Source organism: Bemisia tabaci, unplaced genomic scaffold, assembly GCF_918797505.1.
Source record: "Bemisia tabaci unplaced genomic scaffold, PGI_BMITA_v3".
Classification (NCBI taxonomy): Eukaryota; Metazoa; Arthropoda; class Insecta; order Hemiptera; family Aleyrodidae; genus Bemisia; species Bemisia tabaci.
The window spans coordinates 41243-65590 of NW_027311749.1; the positions used below are offsets into that span (position 1 = coordinate 41243).

General features: G+C 35.5%; 2 protein-coding genes and 1 long non-coding RNA gene across 3 annotated transcripts; 1 reads left to right on the forward strand and 2 right to left on the reverse strand.

Annotated features, from left to right (window-relative positions):
- Window positions 1–3838: 3838 nt before the first annotated feature.
- Window positions 3839–8406, reverse strand: LOC140225846 (uncharacterized). Its single transcript, XR_011900744.1, has 2 exons — window positions 8267–8406; window positions 3839–4297 (listed from the first exon to the last, which is right to left on the reverse strand). It is a non-coding gene; the product is annotated as an uncharacterized lncRNA (long non-coding RNA).
- On the forward strand, window positions 6441–13330 carry LOC109036138 (protein phosphatase D3). The gene is made up of 6 exons (XM_019050105.2): window positions 6441–6684; window positions 8336–8577; window positions 8951–9095; window positions 9706–9827; window positions 10649–11150; window positions 12326–13330. Exons 1-6 carry the CDS (start codon window positions 6597–6599, stop codon window positions 12688–12690), a joined length of 1464 nt encoding a protein of 487 aa, XP_018905650.1. The 5' UTR covers window positions 6441–6596; the 3' UTR covers window positions 12691–13330.
- A 629-nt stretch (window positions 13331–13959) lies between these two features.
- On the reverse strand, window positions 13960–24265 carry LOC140225844 (ATP-dependent DNA helicase Q1-like). The gene is made up of 12 exons (XM_072305802.1): window positions 23991–24265; window positions 22847–23053; window positions 22218–22397; window positions 21131–21261; window positions 20724–20898; window positions 19923–20089; window positions 18890–19026; window positions 17882–18077; window positions 16840–16994; window positions 16203–16381; window positions 15617–15793; window positions 13960–14432 (listed from the first exon to the last, which is right to left on the reverse strand). Exons 1-12 carry the CDS (start codon window positions 24001–24003, stop codon window positions 14155–14157), a joined length of 1995 nt encoding a protein of 664 aa, XP_072161903.1. The 5' UTR covers window positions 24004–24265; the 3' UTR covers window positions 13960–14154.
- Between the last annotated feature and the right edge of the window lie 83 nt (window positions 24266–24348).

Here is a 24348-nt window from a genome sequence, read left to right on the forward strand (position 1 = left end):
ATTATGATGAGGTGGAGAATATATAACTGCGATTGTTAGATCCTGTTGTTGTAAACTAATGGTGATTGATACAGACTGAAACATTTCCTTTACAATTGAGTCGTTTAAGAAATGCTTAATTCTACGTTTTATCAGCACGCCTGCGCCAGCGTGCGCTGTGTTGTCAGGGTGCAATGCATGATAAAAAATGTAATTAGGAATAGAGAAATACGATTCTTTTGTGAGCCTTGTTTCAGAGATAAGCATGACGTCAATATTATAATCATTAAGAAATTGTATGATCTGTGCTCTATGATTTATAATGCCATTAGCATTCCACGCAACTATTCGGAGTGTAGATGCATTATTTAATAAAGATACATTTGAAACATCTAAAAAGAAATTTTTACTGGCTTTACAGGAAATCTGAGTCGGATTTGTCATCTTGTGTGCGAAGTTGAGGATCCGCCCAAAGCAATATCATGAGCATTTAATTTGGTTTCAAGAGTGGTCATACGACTAAAAATTTGATTTAATAAGTCCATGACCTGTGTTAAGTCATTTTGAGGGGTGGAAGCAACTGATGCATAGGATTTTAAGTTACAATTCTTTGGAGATTTATAAGAATTGTTGGCGTTATTGGCGCCAGTGGGTTTATTAATAGGTTTAGCATTCTCTTGTGAAGTTATTTCAGTTTTTTTCTGGAATCTCTCCTCAAGAGCAGCTTTCCTAGCAGGGCAATCCCTAAAACTGGCTACGTGGCCAGCGTTGCAGTTAGCGCATTTTGGGTTCGAGTTATATCCAGGAATAGTGCATTGAGAGGATGGATGATTACCTGCGCATTTGACGCAAGCCCAGGGCTTATGACAGTAGCTTTTCGAATGCGAAAATCCCTGACATCTGTAGCACTGCATGATTAACTTAGGTTTGGATTTACAAGCTTCAATTTTAACCACTTGATTACATATAGTTTTTAAGTTAAATACTCTTTCGGGGTCTTCCCCTTGAGCAAAGGTGATTTGATGTAAAAATAAAGGTTCTTTTTTTACGGGACCTCCCTTGCCATTTTCGGGTTGGATTTTCTTAAAAATATTGACTACACTGATAACATTGAAATTTTTTCCCTTAAGTGAATCTAAAATATCCTCCTCCGAAGTCTGAGGAGACATGCCTTTGCACATAACTCTAAAGTCACGTGTATTTTTATTTTCGTGAGTATACCAATAAATTTCTTTGTTATTATTTAATTCTTTAGTTAATACACGATAATGTTCTTCTTTCATAACATTCACTTTCCATACAGCTTTAGTACCCACAGTTGTAATCGCCTTCAGCGAAAACTGTGAGTCATCCTTAATTACATTTTGAATTAAAGTACGTAAATTGTTGACATCCTCGACATTACAGATTTTAATGGGCGGAGGCGGGTTTTCCTTTAAAGCTGCTTGTGCGTCCTTAGGTGTTGAGCCAGGAATTAAAGTTGACTGTTTCTTCTTGTTCGGTTCTGAATCATGCTGGGTAATAATTTTGACTTTCTTACCAGGGGTAGAATTATTGTTGGTGATAGGTTTAGAGTTAGGGGATGCGGAATCTTCCCTCTTACGTTTGTCCTTCCTGGACTGGTTGGAGGCGCCTTTGTTCCTTTTCACCTTGGTTTTCCAGGCCAGAGTTTCAATGTCAACTATGCGTTCTTCCTCATCCGAATCGGGTAATGCAAATGTAGTTGTGTCCATATTCTCCTCATCATTTAACGTAGGTTTTAAGGTTGATTCACTGTTCATAGGATTGCTATTATTGGAATTATTAGCATTAATATTTGAGTTGAGATTAGTTTGAAGTAGGTTAATTTTTTCTTCCAGAATTCTAAATTTAGCATCTGTCTCTTCATCTTTTTTAGCTTGATCAGCTTTAACTGATATAAGTTCGTGTCTAAAATTATTTGTCTCATCAATTGATTTCTGAAGAGCATTAGATAGTTTGTTTGTGAGATTTTTATAATCAAGAAGTGCTTTTACAGTGTCATTTCCTAAGTTATCTGTAGGTATAAGGGTAGCAATAGCTTTGTTTGCTTCTAAAAGTACCTCATTATAGTTTATACAATTAGAGTTAGTAGATGGAATTTGATTTAAAGTTTGTTCACTTGTGATGTTTTCAAGGTGAGGCTGAGGAATTTCACCTGATTGTAGCCTTATCACGTGTTTGTCCATGGTGCCACACCGACGTGGGCACCAGGGAGTTGGTCACAATACACTTATCACATGTCCTAAAGTTGCTTGGAGCACGATTTGGCACAATGATTTTAGGATACACTCAGTACTAGATTAGATAGGAGTTGAGATTAGAGAGAGCAGACGAGCGCAGGAACGACCGTCACGGATCACGCCGATTACGCGACTGTAATGACTCTTATTGGAATTTTGCGTAGTGTATAGCTAATAGAATTTAGAGGGCAGGGAAGACTATCTTTCTAAAGTTATCAAAAGAGAGGAAAGTAAGTAAATTAAAAGGGTCTTGTGACAAAAAATTTACCTTTCTAGAGGTGTCAATGATGAAAATTATAAAATGTCCTTTTAGCATTGTAAGGTTTAGAGCTGTTTCATCCTATCATTTCAGTCAGTCAATACATGATTTAGCCAGTGAATTTAAAATGTCCAATTCTTCTAGCTTTGTTATCTTGGGTTTTTCTTTTTCTTTCCTTTTTTAGGGTTCGCCTGTCCTAATACTGGATGAAATTGGAAAAATGGAATTATACAGCAATAAATTTAAGCAGAAAGTTAGTGAAATATTTCGAAACTCGGAAACAGTGATTCTTGCCACCATACCCTCTCGACCAATGCCAGTTGTAGACAGCTTACGAAAACTTCCATCAGCGAAAATTTTTACTGTAAGTCATCTGCACCTATTTTGTTAATTGCTCATCTTTATTTGCGCCAATACTTCTATGGGTCAGGTGACCTGAAGTTAAATGGAAGCTCTTTTTAAGGGCTAAAAAGTTGCAGGGCAGGTGGGGGTAAAGGCCGCGAATTTCGTAAAATCCATTTTCTCAGACTGAATCACTTCTTTACAGCAAAAAAGTGGTGGCGCAGCAATTTCTAACCCAGGAGCACAAATTTTGATGATTGTCCGACTTTAGGAATGATACCAGCGATCAAGGGATTTTTTTAAAGAAAAATTTTTAGCGGCAGCTTACCCCATCAAATTGGTCATAAAGCTGCAAATTATAATCATTTGTGTTTGCAATGGGTGCTGCAAAAAGCCATATATTTTTGTTTATCGCCATTTTGTGCAAATTATTTATTTCTTAAATGGTAAAAATTTTGACAGACTTCCGGAAAGGATTTAGTCGGAAACTAACGGTTTCTTATCACTTAATTAAAATGTAAAAGACGATTTTTGAACTTCATCTTTTGCCTCACTAAACCACCCTTTTCAAAATAATCCTCTGGCAGATTGTAAACAGCAATGGTCCTGAATCAACAGCAAATTAAACTCTTACTTAACTCATTCATACCCTGTATTGATATTCAGCATTAAAAGCTTAGTAGTTAAGTTTAGAAGGCTGTGAAAGAGTTTATTAATAATGATTTTTTTGTCGGAAAAGCAACCTTTTGCCTTGCAGAAAGAAATTGCCTTACCATTTAAAAAATTTTGTTAGTGTTTTTGCAGCTCCCACCATTGATGAAATTCTGTATGCCCATCACAACTTATGTGGTTTTGTCGCCAATAGAACGTTTTTTCAACAAAAATGAGAAAATGTAACTCATAGCTCTATGGGGCCTTTTACTTTTACTCCCAACTGATCGAACATTAGCCAGAAAATACATGGAGACCGCGCAAATTGCAAAATTTTACTGCTTAAGCGATGGAAAAGATATTTTTAATTATTTCTTTTACAACAGACGGCAGTAGCCACTTGCCGTGGCCCCTTGAGGGCGCCTTGCCGGTAAGCCCGGCCTGTACTACTACAACAGACGGAAGAAATAAAAAATTTAAAAGTGCCGAGGACAAGTGGACTATCACATAAAAAAACATTGCGAAGAAAATCGTCGACGAAGTCAAAATTTTGAAGTAAAAACCCTGGGGAGTCTGGGGCCAGACAGGTTGAATGTTGTGCTCTGCTCAGTAAAACGCTGTTTCATGAAACATTATAATGAGAGGCATCTGTATGGATTTATCCAAGGCTATAGCTCTTTTCTTACTTTTACTTTCTATTACTATTAGGTATCCATGACTTCATTTTTTTTCTGTTTACAGCTGTCGGTCCAAAATAGAGACGATTTGGAGGATGAAGTGATGACCCATTTAATGGCTCCATTGGCTACAACATGATTCTTGGAACATAGATAGGTTACAAAATTAGTGGATCATTATCTTCCAAACAAAATTCTGTTACAACGCAGTTTTGCCTATTTAAAAAAAAATGTTTTTACCGCAGTTTCCAAATGAAAACAAGTATATATAAGAAATAAAAAAAATTGAAAAACTCAGGAAGTGATTCATTTCTTTTGATACCTATGTTGATATTAGGGTTGCCACAAAAATGTATAACTCAAGATGTAAACATTTAGTAAAGGATAACATTTTTTTCACCTATTCTTTTATACTTAGACTTTTTTCCTTTTAAAAAATTACAGCCATTTCAAGCTTATGCCCATCGTCAGGTTTTAAAACACAAATGACGTTTTTTTTCTTCTTATTTTTTTTTTATGAAAAAAGGAGCCTCAAACGGCCATGGTTTTTTAAAAGGAAAACAAGTCAATAAAAAAATTGGTAAGAAAAAGTTTTATCCATTCTAATATGTCAATCCACTCATACATCTAAGAATGCTGATAAAGTTACACCTAACTCAAAGAAGTTGTGAAAATATTGACTTAGGTCAAATTCAAAAGAATCCTGCTTTCTTCTTGAGTTGGTTAGCTTAGCAATCAATCCGCAACTCTGAGTGCTACTCAGTTTTTCGTCTGTCATTAGGTAATGAAAAACGAAATTTAGAAAAATACTGAAATAATTCAAAAAGACGAACTTTTAAGTATATGGCTATAAGTGACGCTTTTGGTAGTCAGAGTAAAGTATTTTTATAAGAGGATGCTCCTCGTTTCTGCTACATGAGTTTTACTAGCGTGCAAGAATTTTCTTAAACATGAAATTTTCAAGGAAAAATCTATGAAAATTGTTGAAAAATAAAAAAAAAAATCTTCGTTTGATGTTATTCTGCAGTAAAATTAACGGCTTATAGAAGACAGCAGTTTAAGGAAGCTGCTCTTACGGTCACCACCTTTGTTAAAAATCACCTCATCATAGAGGATGAGTTCAAACAATTTTTTTTCGGTCGTCCCGTGCATGTAAAAGTTTTTCCTAGATACTTTCAGTGCAATACAATACTTATGCATTTGAATGGTCAAATTCCCAAACAACGTATCTCGGTTTGTGACATTGTAGACTTCCTGTTATACTTTATTTTCTAAACCAAAAACTGGTCAATGGCAATTACTTAAATCCTCTAGGATTTTTCTTCTCTGTTGTAAAAAAAATTTTGTGAAAACTTCACAGAATGATGTTGAATTGATTGCCTTTACGAAAATAAAATAGGAGCAGATATATAAAACTCCGTAGACAAGATACTTACATAGGTAGTCTGGGAGTTTCACCGTGTATTGGGATCCAATGCTCCCTTTTGCTGTATTGTTAACACAGGTGATTTACAAGGGGATAAAAAAAATCTTGTTTTCTAATTTGTTTTTTAAAAACTTCAGATACTTTTCTGGAAAAACTCTTTATCAAATATTTCATTTTTTCCTCTTTTCAAGCAATGTTTTGCCCTACACGAGGCAGTACTTGATCCCCTCCCCTCCCCCTGCAAAGTACCTTTTATCCCCCCCTCTCCTCTAGGTGCCTTGCCTTACGTAAATTGTCCCAACGAGCCATAGAGAAAAAAAAGGAGGTGTTTGCATTTCGGGCATCTTGGATATTTTTTATTACGTAGGTCGATACAGCGACTTTTATCATCAATTTTCTCAGAAATGGTGTAATTTATGGAAAAAAGTCATTCCATAAAAAGTGCTTGAAATTATATCATGAGTTGATTTAAGCAAAAAAATGGGACATTAAGTATGGTTCTTTTTTCATACTTTGAATTTTGGATTTCGCTGGCCAGGTTGTACCATCTACGTCACAGGGTAAACAAACCTCAAGATGCAAACACCTCCTTTTTTTTCTCTATGCCAACGAGCCTACGACTCGCTAGACTTGTGTAGCCTTTAGTTTTTGATAAACCAACAAAAGAAACAGATTTACGGTTCGACGCAAGAGAGGCTCCCGCTTTTTTTTTCAAAGAGGGAGGGAAAAATTCAAGCGGTTCTATGTTTCGTCTGGTTTCGTCGCCATCAACCAATCAGAATCGCAAGTTGCATTAGTTCACGAGTTCTCCGCTTAACCTACAAACAACAACAACAAGCCCATGAGTAATCTAACCTCTTCCTCGAGTGAGGCACGATTCTGAACTCGGTGATAATGATATTGATAACGTCTCTCATTTCTTAAATTAATTTTCCATCGGTTTGAAGAAAATTTCCTCGCCGTTCTTCTTCTGATTCGAATTAATATTATTATTTTCCAATATGAATGGTGTCGATAAGCCTGATATTTCGCCGGAAGCCAAAGAACAGGCTGAGAAATTCAAAGCTGAAGCGAACGAGCTGTATAAGAGTAAGTTTTTACACCTCATTTCCTCTCATTCCTAAAATCAAAACCATTCACATCAGTAGTCAATTCCGCTCTTTACCATTGAACATAATCTGAGTGTTGAGGGTGTTCATAGTTTGTTGTGAAGTCTTGTTCTGTAACACTACTCAACTCCCCGAAGAGCCTCTATTCTTCGTGATTATTTTCCGCAACAGTTGAGTGATGCTTCTTCTCACCTTTTCACCATTGCTTCTAGACAACCACTTTCCTAAGATGAGATCCTGATAATTAAATTCAATGGTTATTTACTATCCTGAATGACAATGGGAGAAACAACACAACGATAGCTCTGTAGCCTGGTTGCATGTCAGCGGACCCTAGGAAGGGATGCATCTTCTTGGAACTTATTGTAATCCAATTAGGTTTTTCTATGACCCATAGTAGGGAATCCTCTTGATAGGCAGATAGAGGTTGAACAACTACATTTTGAACGGACTTTTGTCCAGCAACGACCATGTCAGAGCAGAGGAGAAAAAAGTGGCCAAATGATGTATATGATGATTATTACAGAGAGTTACTTTCTTGGATACATTTCTGGCAGTGTTAATAGATTAGGAGATGTACACCTGTTGGAAGCTAGCTGCGCAGAGCCGAGTTTTGCTACAGCTCTTCTGCTGCTAAGTACTCAGGAACTAATGAGAAGATAGTTGGTCTCGAATAAAATAATAACTATTTTTATGAAGGTTGAATCATGTCCATAGCGATTTTACACTAAAAAATAACAGTATACCAGGAAGTATGCAATGCCACAAGGCCAAATATGCTTTTCTGCAGTTTCACCATGTATATGTTGTTGGCCTCCTGCGGTGTTATTGTCGTGCTACCCCTGCAATCAGAAGGTCCCAGGTTCAATTCCTGATCAGGCAACCTGAGCTGGATGGTCTCAAGTAAGAGTCACCTGGGGCTGGGTGCAGAATAGGAGATTGAAGGATTAAATGAAGGGTTAGCCTCCTAGGGATCCATGAAAATGGTAAAAAACAATTTTCAGCCAAAGCGAGTGATGGGTTTTACATGAAAGGGATTAAGGTTTTTATTTTTCCGAAAAAACAGTGTGACTCTGAAGTTTGAAATCACAGGAACTTGAAAGAAAAATGTTGTCTTTAGCTGTAGGTTTGATCTCAAGTATCATTGCTATATTTTGATTGATTCATGTACGTAAGTAATAATTGGGCGGAATCAAATATCCAGACTGTGAAGGGTGTTTACAATTAGTTAAACATGATTGACTTTACTTATAATTGTTAAACAATATTTGGTTTTGTTTGATCCTAAGGTAAAGTGTGAAACATACTTTCCATTCAAACCAAGCCTCTAACCAATTTCAACTTGTTTTAGAAAATTATCGAAGCAAAGGCAAGACTCTGAAATCTGGTTCGTCTTCATTTGGAATTGGTCAGTGAAGTTCTCTAAAATTTAATCAGATGTACTTTTGGGATTTTGTATTGATTATCCACTTAGTGGTGGTGCAGTGCCATCTGATTTTGCCAAATTTTTCCCATTACCTACTTCTGTTTTTTTAAAAAAGAAAAAACAAAGAAAAACGAACCTATCGTGCAAGTAGGTATCTCTGGTTGTTTTCAGAAGTTCTCACGAATATGATTTTCCTTTCTTTCAGAGCAAGACTTCAATGGTGCTATTGAGCTCTATACCAAAGCAATAGAAACAAATCCTTGCTCAGCCATCTACTATGCCAATCGAAGCATTGCTAACCTCAAGTTAGAAAACTTTGGATATGCCTTAAATGATGCGTCGAAAGCAATTGAAGTAGACCGCAATTACATCAAGGGTTACTACCGGAGAGCAGCTGCATACATGTCTCTGGGAAAATATAAACAAGCATTGTCTGATTTAGCAACTGTGAGTAGCAATGGAACTATGTGTAACTTTTAACATTTTGATCAAACTATTTTCGAATCACAAGAGAGTCTACTCTCTGGCAGTTCTACAGCCCAACTCCCAGGAAGAATTTTTTCCAAGGCTTAGCTTTCTGATGTCATAATGATATCCATTCAAGTAAAATGGTTATATAATGAAATAGATAAGTGCCAGCTATCATGAAGAAAACATCGCCTGAAATTTTTAGAGATGGGTTTCATGGTTACTTATGCTTTTTATTTTGTTATTACTCAAAACCACTTTGGATTTTTTCGTTATTTTTAATTCCATAGTCTGTCGCTTTTTTTGTGTTTTTTCTTCCCCATAATGTTAATGTGTGTATATTTTGTTATAGGTTACTAAGTTTCGTCCAAATGATAGTGATGCTAAAATGAAATACAATGAATGTAATAAAATAGTCAAGAAATTAATGTTTGAGAAAGCAATAGCTGTAAATGATACAAGAAGCATTGCTGATTCCATCAATTTCGAATCGATGAGTAAGTAATGAAAATCCCTGGGATTTTTTGTTTCGTGTGTGTGCAAGTTGCAAGTGTTTTTAATTGTATATAAGTATTAAGGTAAATTTTAGAAATCATAATAAGTGTTTTTGATCAGGAAAAAATTGTAATATCCTTAAAATATAACTCAACAACACTTCAAGAAAGGAGGACAACCTCAAATGCTTTGCTTCTAAGAATTTTAACATGCAAGTTGATATTGTATGAATTTTACACATTATTACAGAATTATCTCACTATTCATTTTTCCAAACAATACTTTCAATGTTAAGTTTCAAGGGGAACAAATTATGATAATCTCAACTATATTCCTCACTGACTTAGGTGCCAGCCATATGTATGGTAGACTCAGCTAGAGTACTTAAAATTGAATCGACCACATTTCTGGCTGTCCAGTGCAACCACACCTTTGCGTGGCACAAAATCAGCGAGAATTATAGTTAATATTGAATGTATTCTACGGAAAAAAACTTCGTAAAAAGAAATGAAAAAATAAATAAAAAAATAAAAAGATAAATAAATAAATATTGACGCAAGTATGATCACTGTCACACTTGGAATGAAAAACAAATTTTCTTATTTTTTTAAGCTATCGAAGACGACTACTCTGGGCCTGCTCTCGATAATGGGAAAGTGACAAAAACTTTCATGGAGGAGTTGCTGAGGACATATAAAGACCAAAAGAAGCTTCACAAAAAATATGCTTATTCAGTAAGTTTTTTTTTTTATTTTAGCCAAGCGTTTTAAAATTCCACCTAACCCAAGTTTTATTTTGCTTCACATTTGTCTTCCATCTATGCACAGCGTTCACAAAATGCACAAATGAACTTAAAAAACAGTTTTTTCCTCTTCTCTTTTTCAAGTATATCTTCAAAACTCTTACTCTGAAATATATCTCTAAGCTCTAGCACAAACATTTTGGATTATTTCCGTTTGAAAATTGTCCGTTAAGAGATGATGGTTAAAAGAATGTAGCAAGAGGCCTCAAGAGTATGTCATCAAATGTATTTACTCAGTTTTTTAATCAGTTATATTGGGTGGATGGTTGGTAATCGGAACAACTTTTCATGCTATAAGTCACCTGAAGAGACCATGTACAGACTGGCTCATCATTGAAGATGAAGTTGGGATTATTTCAATTTCATTTTTAAATATTTGCTTCCAAGAAATAGTATGTCCATGTTTTATGAACATGTTGCCTGCCCTGTCGGAGTCAAGGGCTCGACACTAAAGTATTCATATTATGATTCATTCAGCTCATAAGACCAACATGGGAAAGCTGATTTCGATTGACACTAATTAAATGGTAACCATGGTTCAAGAGCTGTTTTATTATTGCTATAATTTTACCTTCATTTTGGGAGGTTTTTTACAGCGGGGTAAAAACAATTTTACTGTCAATGTCGGCAGGCAGTGTATTAAATATTAGTTTATTTTTGCCATCACCCCTTGTATTTAAATTCGAATGATTACTTTCCTTCCTCCTCTTTTTTTTGTATGTTATCATATTTTTTAATTTTTTATTTTTACAGATCTTGCTGCAAGTAAAGAGCTTATTTGAGAAACAACCCACCCTAGTAGATATAAACATTCCAGATAATGAAAAAATTACTGTCTGTGGTGATATTCATGGTCAATTTTATGATTTACTCAACATTTTTGAAATTAATGGTCAGCCTTCCGAAACAAATCCGTATCTATTCAATGGTGATTTTGTTGATCGTGGTAGTTTTTCAATTGAATGTATATTCACCCTCTTTGGTTTCAAATTATTGTATCCGGACAAATTTTTCATGGCTAGAGGAAACCATGAGTCAGACAATATGAATCAAATTTATGGCTTCTTTGGAGAGTGCCGAGCAAAATATTCATCAGAAATGTGCGACCTGTTCACTGAGGTTTACAATATGTTACCCTTAGCTCATTGTATCAATAAAAGGATTCTAATCATGCACGGTGGACTCTTTTCAAAGGATGGAGTAACTCTGGATGATATCAGGAACATTGATAGAAATCGGCAACCTCCTGAAGAAGGTAATTAGTCCATCTTTTTCATCTGTCTCCCAAAAATGTTCTTTACCATTTCTAACAGTTCACAGAAAAGTTTTAAACATACTTATTTTTCATTAGATTTGACTTATCAGTTTTCAAGAAAACTGCGGAGATTTTGATGCCAAATACCACATTTTTTGCTCCTACCTTGAAGTTTTTCTTAAACTAAGCATATGGGTTGTGCTTGATTTAAACCATATTTTCCCAGATTCATATCTGCTCTAAACTTTGGAGGGGGGGGGGGGTGCAAGGGAGGGTCAAAATTTAAATCTTGGTAGCCTAATTACTTTTGAATGGAAAAATATAATGATTCCAATTATACCAACAATCATTTACAATTGGACGTATTTCCGCCAAACGGAACTAAGCGCTACTTTGAGTTCCTTTTGAGGAATGTAGAATCCTGGATAGCGCGTTCCGTCAAACAGAACTAAGCGCCATGGAAAAGCATTGCGAGTATAGGAACGAGCCCGACGCCCGGTTCCGCCGCCAATCCAAGCCCCCCCTCTACCTTCCTCCCCCAATGGCGCTTAGTTCCATTTGACAGAAATACGTCCAATTGTGATAATAAATATTACATGGCCTGAACATGGGCCTAACGGCCGGTTTTGGTGAAGAATGCTAGTTCTGAGGGCTTGCGATCAAGGACTGGAAAATCTGCATTTCTCGCCAAAATCTGTCCTCAGGCCCATGTTTTGGTCAGGATGAGACCTATGAATAGATCAGCAATGATCAAATCTTGATGCATTGTGTAAGCTATAAACCTTTAATGAGCAAAAATTTTTAAAGTTGAAGGAATTCAGGTAGGGTAGGTAGACCCAAAAAAGGCCCATATCCATACCTCTCCTTTGAAAATCTTGCGAGCTTTGTGAGAGATTGAGAAATTCCTCTGGAAAAATAAAAAATCATTGCTTCCTTTGTATGCAAAATTATGCTTTGTCTCAGCAAAATTCCCCAACAATCTCCTCATTTCCAATACAAAAAAAAAGAGAGAAAAAACTCCTCTGCAGCCAGTCAAGCGCAGTCTTTTTTCTGTTCTATTTCAATGTTAAAATATTTTTTGGCTGAAGAGTTTTGGAAGCAAAAGTAAAAACCCCTCTCTCAAAAGCTGTGTGAATTACTTTAAAATCTTAATATATTTTCATCATACTTTCCAGGTCTAATGTGTGAGCTTTTGTGGTCTGATCCTCAAGATGGTATGGGTCGAATCCCAAGTAAACGTGGAGTCGGAATTCAATTCGGGCCTGACGTGACGAAAGCTTTTTGCGATCACAATAATCTCGACTTCATCATACGGTCGCATGAAGTCAAACAAGAAGGATACGAAGTTCAGCATGATGGTCGATGTATCACAGTCTTCTCCGCTCCCAATTATTGTGATTCGGCCAACAACAAAGGTGCATTTATCAAATTGAAAGCCCCTGCTCTCAAGCCCGAGTATGTTGTCTACAATTGTGTGCCTCACCCCCCTGTGTCAGCGTTAATGTATGCTCATAATTCATTTTTGTCTTTCTTCAATTAAAACGTTTCTGGGGTTGTCGCACGTTTTTTTCCATAAAACGTGTTCTTCCAAGGAGCAGAAACCAAGTGTGCTTTCTAGGAACGCATCAAAGATGTTTCTTTCTTTTTTATTCAGTGCTTTGATCCTCTCACAAATCTTGAAGATACTCATGACTGCACATACAAGCCCTACGCGCATTTGTTGAGTTCGTCTGTTTCCTTTTCAGCTGCTTAGATTAAAAGACTAAGACTTCTATTTTGGTGAATTTGTATATACTTTTTAAAATTTGCCTTTAATCAAGAAACTCTTTTTATTTTACTTTCTCAGTTTCCATAAAATTTTCTCAGATTGCTTTTTTGTCCTCTCGTTGGTCTCTCAGTTTGAAATTATTCTTTATTGTTTAATCATAGTCAGCTTCAATTTGAATCCCAAATTCTCCCAAGATCTGTTAAATATCAACACATTTTGTTTAATTGTGAGTAGAGAGCTTAAATTTGTACAGTCTGTTTCATTAGAAACGAAATTTCTAGGAAGTGAGATAGTAGATAGTGTTAGATTAATGATTAATTTTACTCGTGGTATACGTACCTGTGTGAATGGTGAAAAAAAGAAATTTATACCTTATCAACCGCTATTTCATGAATAAAATATTCAATTTTTACTGCCTCGTACCTTATTTCAAAGGACAAGACACACTCTTCAGTTAGATGTCTCTCTCTCTTTATTTTTAAGTTTACACAGTTTTGCACTATCTAAACAGATAAGAAACCAAGCACCCAAACAAGGGTGGCTAAAATCTAAAAACATGAATCTCAAAGTGTCATGTTTTGCAATTTCCTCTCATTTGTATTTATTTTTTAAAAAGAAAAACATCTTATTATTTCTTACTTTTTTTTTTATTTTTCTTTACCCTCTTATAACTATTCTGAAAAAAATTGAAGCTTTTCTTTTTAAAAATAAATACGATCAGAGATTTTGGAGACTTTTGAGTTTCAGGTTTTCAAGTTTAGCTACTAGGATACGTTTTTTCATGAAGTATTTAGGTATGTAGAATATGTTAGAATTATCAAAAACTTCCAAATTTCAATGAGATATGAAAATAAAATTGTGGTACTTGTATGTTTTTCTCTAGATCAAAGCATTTTATGAAAAGAGTCTAAGAAAAGGTGAGAGCTTCGCAAATTTTGGGGGAAAAAAGGCTTCTTAAAATGAGAAGGCCAGTTCGAAAAGTGGGATGACCAGGAACTTTTTGCAGGCCCAATTATACGTAAAAAAATTAATGTACACAAAAACTTAGCTAATTTTTTTATTAGATACAAAATAATCTACAGAAATTATCACAGACATTTTTGTAAGGTGATGCTAACTTTTTCATATAATTCAAATACTTTGCGTACGATTATTGATGGGGAAGAAACTATAACTTGGTTCTCCACTAAATTTTAGTAAAGTAGGTCCTTATCTTGTAACTGATTAAAACAACAGTCACTCTGAATCACTGGAAACAATAATGATTCTTGACTTCTTAGGTTTGATAACATTTTCATTACACGCCACTCCCCCTGATCGCTTAGTGGAGACACCGGTTGCGTTATCAGGTTTATTTTTGGATTGGGTATGAGAACCACTGTTGCTTTTTGAAGCAAAAGAATCTGGTACCCTGTCATTTTTGTCATTTTGTGAGGAAGTTGACTCAGATGAAATCCCTTTGATGGGCATGGTGACTTTTTCTCCTCGGTGTAATACTGATGCGTGTTTTGGACCTGAAAAAAAGAATCATGACTTTAGTGAGTTGAAAAAGTTAAGTTAGTTTTAAATTAAGTAGTTAGTACTAAAAATGTGTTTCCTCTGACCTTAGAGCACTCACATAAAATTCTAAGTTTCTATCTAAATTTTTCCAAAAGTTACAGGAGTATGCCTGATGCTGGTGTGATGGGACTTTATAGTGATAAAACCTGTATAGTGATAAAGATTATCTAAAAGTTGAAGATCGAATCACTAGCTCCGTCTAAAAGGAAAGGCTGGTGTTCAGAAGACAAGAGGCCATCAACACAGCTGTGGTAATCACAAACCGAGCCTTTGGGCATCAGGATCGTAATCATTATGAAAAGACACAGAAAATAGTGCTTTTTAAAAGCTAAAAATTTAGCCCCTTTGGAGTTAAGGCGATGCACCTGTGCATTTTGATGGTTCAAGAACTTATCATCCTTTCTATTATAAAATAATTATGTAGAGGAATTGTCTTTTTTCAGGATGTCTACCAGTTATGAAGAACCAAAATGGGGGACTTTTTCCCCTGCAATAGTAAGAGAAAGGGAGCTAGTTAGAGCGTTAAAAGGCTTATATTTTACACGTCATATTGAACCCATGAAAAATACGAAAAACTGAGGAACACTTCAGCTTTTTATTCCTGGATATACTGCGCTGCCACCGCTGGCAGGAAAATTTTAAAATGCCGGTGTTTAGGACGATTTTTGTCATTTTTTGGGGACCTGAACAAGAAAATTGGGGACTTTCGGGGATATCGGGGATAACTGGGGACTTTTGGGGACCGGCAAACACCCTGTAAAACCAAATGACTTGAGATTAAAAATGCTACTGCAATTATTTTAGTAAAAAAAATACACTTTTTATGCTCATCTCCCTGTGCCCAGGCCCTGGGTGCGTCTCGAATAAATATCATTAAGGATAATGAAGATTTCAATATTTGATTTGCAGAATCAAACATTTTCCCATTATTTTCGTTTTTAAGCAAGACGTGAGCCGAGAAGCGCTTCCAAGCGGAAGATGGAAAAACAGAGAAACCATTTCATTGTAAATTGACTGTCTCAAATACATATGTTATTGGAATATCTATGAAATGTTTGAAGGATACATCTGTTTTGTGAATGGTTGGAATAAGTTAAAGTGTAGGCAGGTTGAGAAGAAGGAAAATTTAAGACTATACCTGCTTTCATGTAACTAATTGTAGAATACGGTGTGAAATGGAAATCCTCTTTAAGAATTCCTTTGATAAGTAATGTTGCTAAAATATTCTCCGCTTTTTCGCGAGGAAATTTAGGAGTTGCTACTTTGCACTTTATTTTATTGTTCTTCCCAAACCAGATGTCGAGAATCATTTGAGCTGAAAAGAAAAAAAAAAATCATGGAGTCAACGAGGTTGGCTAAGAAAAGAAAGCAGGCTCGGAAAATATTAGTTCAAAATGAGCTGAAAGAAATTTAGATTTTTTCTTGGATGTTGGCTTTCAACTTACAAAAGACAAATTATTTCAAGCTGCACTGCATTGATTCAGGTGGTGGTTGAAATCATGATTAAAATCTCACAGCATAACTTTATACGTCAGTTTTCAACTTGTTGACTCAAATTTACACTGCACTTGGTGAAAGAAAACCAAACAGCGAATAGTTCATGCATAATATTCCTGTTACATTTTACAACTGAAGTTAGAGAAAGCACAATTCAGATTCAGATAGGAGAATAATAATTGGTCCCAAAATTGTATGAATACGATCAGTCATTTTCGTCAACTTACCAGTTAATTTTGTGTCTTCATTAATTGCTGTTTCTATTATTTTCAAAATGGTTAAACAGTGGGGAGTTATGTCCATATCGGTGCTTTGTCTAGATTTCTTGCAATTGTCGCACATTTTATCGCAGTCTGAGTAGTCCCAAACTTCATCAAAATGGGATGCAATAATTGAACGCCGACACCTGGACAAAAAAGGAGGACAAGTCCTAAGATACATACTAATTTTCAACTTTTAAACCTAATGAGAACAAATTACAGGACTCGAGTAAATTTTTTCTTCAAACAGTTCCACACACTCACATGATACTTCCTCAGCCTTTTTTCCCCTTCTAATGGGTGGAGGTATAAACTTTTTTTTTATTTTTTTTATTTTTTTTTTCTTCCTTTTAAAGATTTGCATTTATTGTTACCTTCCAGAATGGAAATATCAACAATTATTTCAAGCTATGAATAACAGTATAATAATGTCTCAACAGGATGAAGACATATAGTTTTAAGGAGAAAAATTAAAGCGCAGATACACAAAGGAAGATACATACTAAGACCTCTCTTTTCTGAGTATATATTGTAGTCCTACAATACTCATTAATCTCGATTTGAAGAAAAAAAATTGTCACCTGTTTTTGATATGTATACTTACCGACTTGGTTCGAGGCAGTATTTAACGATAGAGTATAAATTTTCCAGGCCAGTCTGCGTGGAGAAGACCATTGTGCTTAATTTAAAAACATCTTGAAGCCTATAATAGAGAATACAATGTGCTCGTTGCCCATCTCTTCCTGCTCTTCCACTTTCCTGAAAAAAAGAAATGTTATGCATATGCTTTGAGCTGTATGTTGTGTTAGCAACATTCACTTTCTCAGAACATTTACTTTGAAAATGTATGATTGAATGCAAAAACCACCATCAAAATCTAGAGGTAAACTACACCAATTTTCTATTTTTTCCAATAAAAATTTGCAGCAAAGGTTACCCAGAGATTGTTTTACTGATAATGGGTCTGCTGGAAACTTCTGCTAGAGCAAAAATAAGAGTTGTATCTATCAGTAAATGTCTTACAAATTACGATGAGGGCATTGGCAAAGTTTGAAATGCACTGTTAACTTCACAATCTGCTTGAGAAATTTGCGTTTTTTTGAGCTTACCGCTTCAAAAACGATACTACGGCACAGGTGAACAAATCGTTAGTGTCGTTCTATCCAACCCTAGTGCACTAGGATTGTACACAATATTCAACATGGCTGACACCAATCCACCAAAAACACATGTGCCTGGACGAAATTCTAACGATTTTTTAATAACCCAACGTGCTTACATTCACCATTTCTTCCCGTTGATACAGATTTGTTTTGGTCTTGTGCTCCCGACTCTGATTTGAGCGCAAAAGCGTTGGCTATGCTGAGTATTGCTATTGCGAAAGGGTTGAATGGAACGACTCCTCTAACGAAATGTTCATCTGTGCTGTAGTATCGTTTTCGAAGCGTTTTTGCCAATGCGCTCATCGTGATTTTTGAGACATTTACTGATAGAAACAGCTCTTATTTTTGCTTTTGCAAAAGTTTGCAACAGGCCCATTACCAGTTTAAATTTATTCTGCAGCTAACAAAAATCTACTGGTGCTGATTGAGCTTATCTACAGGAGCGTGCAGTGTCCAAATACAAAATGTCCGACAGAAATTAACCTGATAAAAGTTTTCCATGGATTTTGATAGACAATGATGGATGACAAAACGAACGTTAGGTTTGTCAATGCCAAGACCAAAAGCTATGGTTGCCACAACTGCTTGATATTCTCCTGTCAGCCATTTCTGGTGAACTTTTGAACGAATCTCAGGTTCCAGCCTGGCATGATAACCACTAACTTGTAAATTGCGAGCTCTGGGAACATGTAAAGAAAGATTCAAAGTTAAAAACTAACAACAAAGCAAGAATCCACAATGCGTTTTGCATGAACATGCAGCCTCCTTTTAAGATAATCATCTGGGTTTCTCATCATTTAAAAAGTTCAATACCAATGGCCAAAGTTCAAAACCACGTAACTCTGTTTGCGACGTTGCAGACTTCTTATCATACTTCATTTTTTCGGTGGAAGACTAGTCACAGTAATGTCATGAAAACCTCTTATATATATTTCTTTCTTTGTTACCAGAATGATATTAATATAAAGATATAAAATACATTTACAGCTCTGAAATTGACTGGTTTCTCTTCCAAATATTAAATTAGGAGCGGAACTTTTGAAAAGCCACAATGGAAATTTGTGGTTTTGCACTTTGGTTACCGGTATGAAACTTGTTTGATGAATAGAGTCTGAGATGGACAGACGGATGATATGAAAAAAAAATCATCTTATCAGAGACTTTGATTTGAATTCTGTTCAACTGCAGGAATGGAAAATAAACCCAAATGGTAGAATAATTAAAACCGATATTTTAGGATGGCCAAATTAAAGAATATGAAAGTTGAAAAAAATAAAAAAAAGAGGTCTCTTCTACGATATAAGATAAAACATTAGATGGTAAAATTAAGTATGCAGAATACTACATATTTGTAAATTTTGAGGCATAATATTTTTCTTCTTAATCATAATTATTTAATTTTTTCAACTTTGTCTTCTCTGATATTACAAATAAATGGAGAGTAATTAAGTGATAGAGGAGAAATAGTGAAAACTTCCTGATAAAATATACCTCAGTTCTTTTCGTAAATCTTCGCAGTCTTTAATGGACGTTGTGTAAATAATACCGGATTGATTTTTAAAAGTATTTTTCAATAAATACTCCAACTCATCTATGCATTCTTTCTGGGCTGTAGGTTTGATTCGCACCTATGGTAAAAGAGAAATATATTAAATAACCAACAGAATATTTGAGGCACCCTCTCAAAAATTCATAACAACAGAACTTGGATCGTAAGACTTCAAAATCTTAAAAATGAAACACTTTCTTCGAAGATTCAAAATGCTCTTATATTAAAAAAATTACAATCAAGTCAACCTGAATTGAACATTAGAAGCATTTAAAGAGACAGAGAAACTGTTAAAACTAAAACTGCTGCTGAGACGGTGGTTTTTACAGTGCTTAACTATTTTGACCGTATTTCGTTTAAAAAGGATCCGTTGATCTTTCAGGTCATTACAGACAAAAACAGCATGCATTCTTCTTCAAGGGGATTCATGGATCATTTTAGGTAAAAAAACGATTGTTTTGTGTTTTTTCTAATCAAAGTCTACACTTTAAAAAAATTAAATTTAAATCATTTTCAATCAATTTCAAATTATTTAAATGAAATTAAAATAAATATTTCATTTCATAAAAAATTTAAATGTTCGGAATTTTTAAAAATTCTCGCGTCTGAAGCTAGACAAAGACTAAAGAACCACACACAAAAAGTTGTTGAAAATCCACTCAAGAGAACCTGAGAAAAAGTGTACCTTGACAACAGTAAATTTTAAATGGTGAAGATAGGAACTCATAAGTTCCCTTAAAGTAACGTTCTGCCTTCTTGCACATAAAAAAAGTCTCCTTCCTTAAAAAGATTGTTCCTAGCATACTTCAGCATTTAAAATAAATCTATCTCATTCGGCCAGTATTTGTAAGAAATGAGTTGGAATGGAGAAGGATTTTTGTCACTGTCCCTGGTCAAGCTTGATGATCAGTATTGTACATGACCTGCGCTTTAACATTAGATTTACACGGAAAAGCGAATAAGTACAATTTTTACCTCGTAATAAAGATTTGGACGATTGAAAGAGGCTTTGATAACCATACATCCTGGAATACTCAACATTTTTTGAACATCAATGATCACTTTAGTTGTTGCGGTTGCTGTTAGGCCCAATATTGGCACCTCTGGGAACATGTCTTTCAAAACGGACAAAAACTGATAATCTTTAAAAAACAAAGAGGGAAAAAACAACAAATCAACAAAAACTCATTATTTCAAAATAACAATGGGTCAGTGGTAAGGAATTTTTCCAGGGTTGTTGTATCATTTTTCTCAAGTAAAATTTCGTGAAGAAACCAAAAAGTTAATTAAAAAGTTAAAAAATCATTCCTCCAGGGAAAAAAGCTAATCAAAATCCGATCAATCAGAAGTCGACAATCAAATTGACGTAACCAGACTGAGCCTGAATACATATTCAGCCTGCTGGCTGAACATGAACTTTACAGAACATGTATCACTCTCATTTTACTTCATGAAGGAGGAACAAGCGATATTACCTTGATTATGCGATGTTAGGAGATTTTTTAAATTTTCAGAATATTCTCAAAAAATTACTTTTAAAAAAATGGGGATACTTTATTGAAATAATAAACATATGCAAAAATTTTGAAATTTTGCTTCAAGAGATTTGTTTTTCTGGTTTCATCATTGGAATATTTAAATTAGAGAATGTTGCCTGTTGCAGAGGCTATTCGACATTTTTAAATCTGTAAATCTTGACGAGCGCCTCCCTGACGTACACAGCGTGCGAGAGGAAAAACAAATTCTTGATAACTATGTGCTGACTTCAAAATTCACCTGGCCTAAAATCATGGCCCCACGTTGAGCAGCAGTGGACTTCATCGATTGCAATCCTTGACAATCTCCCCAACTCGTGTGCTTTTTGCAGTTTGCTCATGAACTTCTTGCTCTTGGCAAGTCTCTCAGGGGCCACGTACAGCAGCTTGAGGGACGATTTTGATTCTACCATTCCCTGAAAAGCAAATCTGGGGTAAGAGACGACAATGGACAAAATAGCAATTAATTCGTTTTTCCGTGAAGTCTGAAGTTGGAACTTCATACCTCTCATCGAAACTCCACCTAACTTCATTTCCATACAAGAAAACGTAAACACATTTATGATGAGATATTGGTTGGCAACACTCCTTTTATTTAAGAATTACTGTTAAGTGATAAAAAGAAGATACATAAGGAGAAAAAATTACTTGAAAAATTCCATTCGATGCTTTAAGATTCGTCTCTGATGAAATCATTTCAGCTTTCACTCCTAATTTATTCAGATGCATTATTTGATCTTCCATCAATGAAATCATTGGTGAGATGACAAGGGTGAAACCTGCAAGTTAGACAATAAAAACAAAAGATGAAGTTGCAAAAATTAAATTAGGACAATTTATTTAACAATGTTTAAAAATAACTGAAACAAGATACTCATAGATGACCGATGTGCAAAACAACGTACCTCCACTACGATGTTTCAAAATTTCCGCCCCTGTTTTATTTTTTCGAGGAGAAACAAGCCAGCGTTGGTGCTTTTTTATCTACTATCATTCATTTCAATAATTATATTCTTGCAAACAGAGTACCTAAGTACATGGAAAGAAAAGAGATTTTGATTTAATATTCTCAATTGTGGAAAACTGTGAGGCACACAACATGCTGACAATCATACATCCTAAAAATACTAAATTGACTTTCTAGACCGTTATTTCACATCTCAGGGAGTAGAATTGACTTCTTAAGGTGTGCCATTCTTCAACATTCAAGGATATAGAATCGACAACTGTTTTTCCCCTGTGTATTGAAGCTTCACCTACACACTCTGATAAGCATCAAGACAAAAGATAAGTTCTTGTGACCAGAATACAGATTGTACTTTTGAACCACATATTTCTATGTAATTTAACTTCCATTACCAATGACTCGACCAAAACTTTGGTTGGGTCTCACTTAGTTTCGACTGAGTCAGCCAGAAAATATATTTCCAAAAAAAATTTCACACAGTTATTTTAATCCTTAGTTTAAATTTTTGAAAATTAAGATGCAATTAAAAGATAATGAGGGAGAGACATACCTACTTAGTGTTCCATCCCGTATTTATTCTTCACTTTTCATTCTAGAATCTTAATTTTTCAATTCATGGGAACTGTTGCTTCAGAAAATTACCTATTGTGTCTGTAGACGTATTTACATGAGTGTGTGAACACACATGAGCAACATTAAAATTTTAAAAGCCTTTTTCAATTCAATTTTTTTTTATTAATATCAGTCAGAAGTTGCATTCTTTCTTACCATCTTCAATAAGAGCCGGTAGTTGAAAGCAAAGAGATTTTCCTCCACCAGTAGGCATGATAAGTATGCAGTCTTTTTTTGCGAGGGTGATATTGATCGGTGATAGTTGATACGGTCGAAATTCACTTATTTGGAAAGTCGATTTTAAGATGGCGCGTAATTTGGATGACCATTCAAACCCTACAATAAAAACAAGATACATGAGTGTATTGAGGGATTTAAAACAAAATAGATGAAGATAATAAAAAGGAGAGGGAATTTTTGTTGATAAGAATTACTTATAGAGGTGTCACATTTGGCGAATGGTTTTGCAATTGGATAAATGAATTTCAATTGAAAGGCTTTGTTGCAAAATCTTCTAATTTACCTAGGTAGCACTTTTGTGGGTTAAGTGAAATTATGCTTTGCTCTTAGATTATTCCTTCCTCCTCCAATAGCGATACTGAAAAGAAACACACAGAGCACTTTGCTTGAGTAATGGCTAAAACTCTTCAAGTACTGCTAAGCAGTTTAATTGCAGAGCGGTGCACTAATACAAGATTCCAGCAAGTTCCTTATATTATTAAATATGCCTACTTTCGGAGGAGGTGCATTTAACCCTTACATCATAGACCCTGCTGAGAAATTACCTTCATGGTTCCAATCCTCTTCTTTGGTTTGAGATTTGCTCCGTTTCAAGGCACAAATATCTTTCAGGTCTTCCTTCCGCCTTAGGAGACTATTCTTCTTTGCTATCAAAGACCTTAATTTAGCTTCCACAATAGCAAGCTCATTTTCCACATGCTGTAGTTCTTCCTCCTCAGAATCTTTCAGCTCCTTGGATTTTGTACTATTATCTGTTGAAAGAAAAAAGAATTAAATTCTCTGATACCAAATGTTGCAAGGCACGTGCAAGAAAATGAAACAGAGGAGGATTGAGCACTGCAAGAGCGAAAAACGCTACAACTTAATCTATAAAGAGCATATCGACGGTGTAAGGCAGCAATCACGTAACTCGTTTGCGGTGTCTGAAAATCTCCGGCTCCATGTTATTTTTAAAGGAGAACAAATTGACATCATTCCTTGAAGTTTTCGTAGAATTTTCTTGGCACAGAGACGAAAAATCGGCAGCTTTAAAGAATTGCCGTTGAGTAGTTTTCCGACTTACACCGTCGATTTGCATAGTGACAGTAAATAATATACTAGATTGTATCAAGCTACCTGGTTATTCTGACCAGAGGCATAGTGGTTCATTACAATTTATATGCCTACTAATAAGCTGTAAAAACACTCAGTCTGTAATTTTGAGAATGTCAGTGCTAACGTCACTCTTCTTGTAATAACGGGACAGGTTGGGAACAAATAAGAGATTGCATGTAAAGTTACTTTACATGCAACTTGCAACCGTTGCGGGACTGAAAATTGATGCCGCAACAGACTGAGAGCTGGGGCTCCAGCATCAAAAGGTGAAGCGTATTTTGGTCCCTTACGTAGCATCAAACCTCAGCATCAGCGCTCCATGCTGACCTGGCCGGCACGTTAGCATTGGGCATCAATGCTCAAAGCCGGCGGGTTGCGCGCATTAAGCGCAGGGCCACATGCCCGCTACCTGGGCATACAGCATTAATGCTGATGCTGAGAGTCGATGCTGTACGGCATAACCTCAGGCCCTTCAAATCCCTGGAAAGGTAGTCTGCAACATCGCAAACGGAGACACCTACTTAAGTGGTTTCTACTAGTTTATTTGTTGAGGAGAAAACAAAAAAATGAAGGAAAATATAGATCAAGACTTACGAAGTGATTCCATTCTCCGCAGAAAGGTAGTAAATGATGTGATCTATAATTTTCTAGTTTTAGTCATAACTACATAGATTGTTTTGAGTACGGCGGGCAGATGCAACAGTCATTGGATTGGATGCATTTGGCTATTAATGAAAGTACTTAAGAAAGGTCTTCAGAGCGTTTCCTAAAATTCTTTGAGACAGTAAAGAGAGTCATAAAAGTAAAAACGGGTGACAGTCTAAATTCAAAAAGCTAGCGGCGGCAAAGTCAGGGGCGGCAGTTTCAGATGTTGAATGTAAACATAAACTTAACCTAACTTAACTGAACTTTACAGTGTTGTCAAATTGCAATTTTGCAAAAATAAAAATTA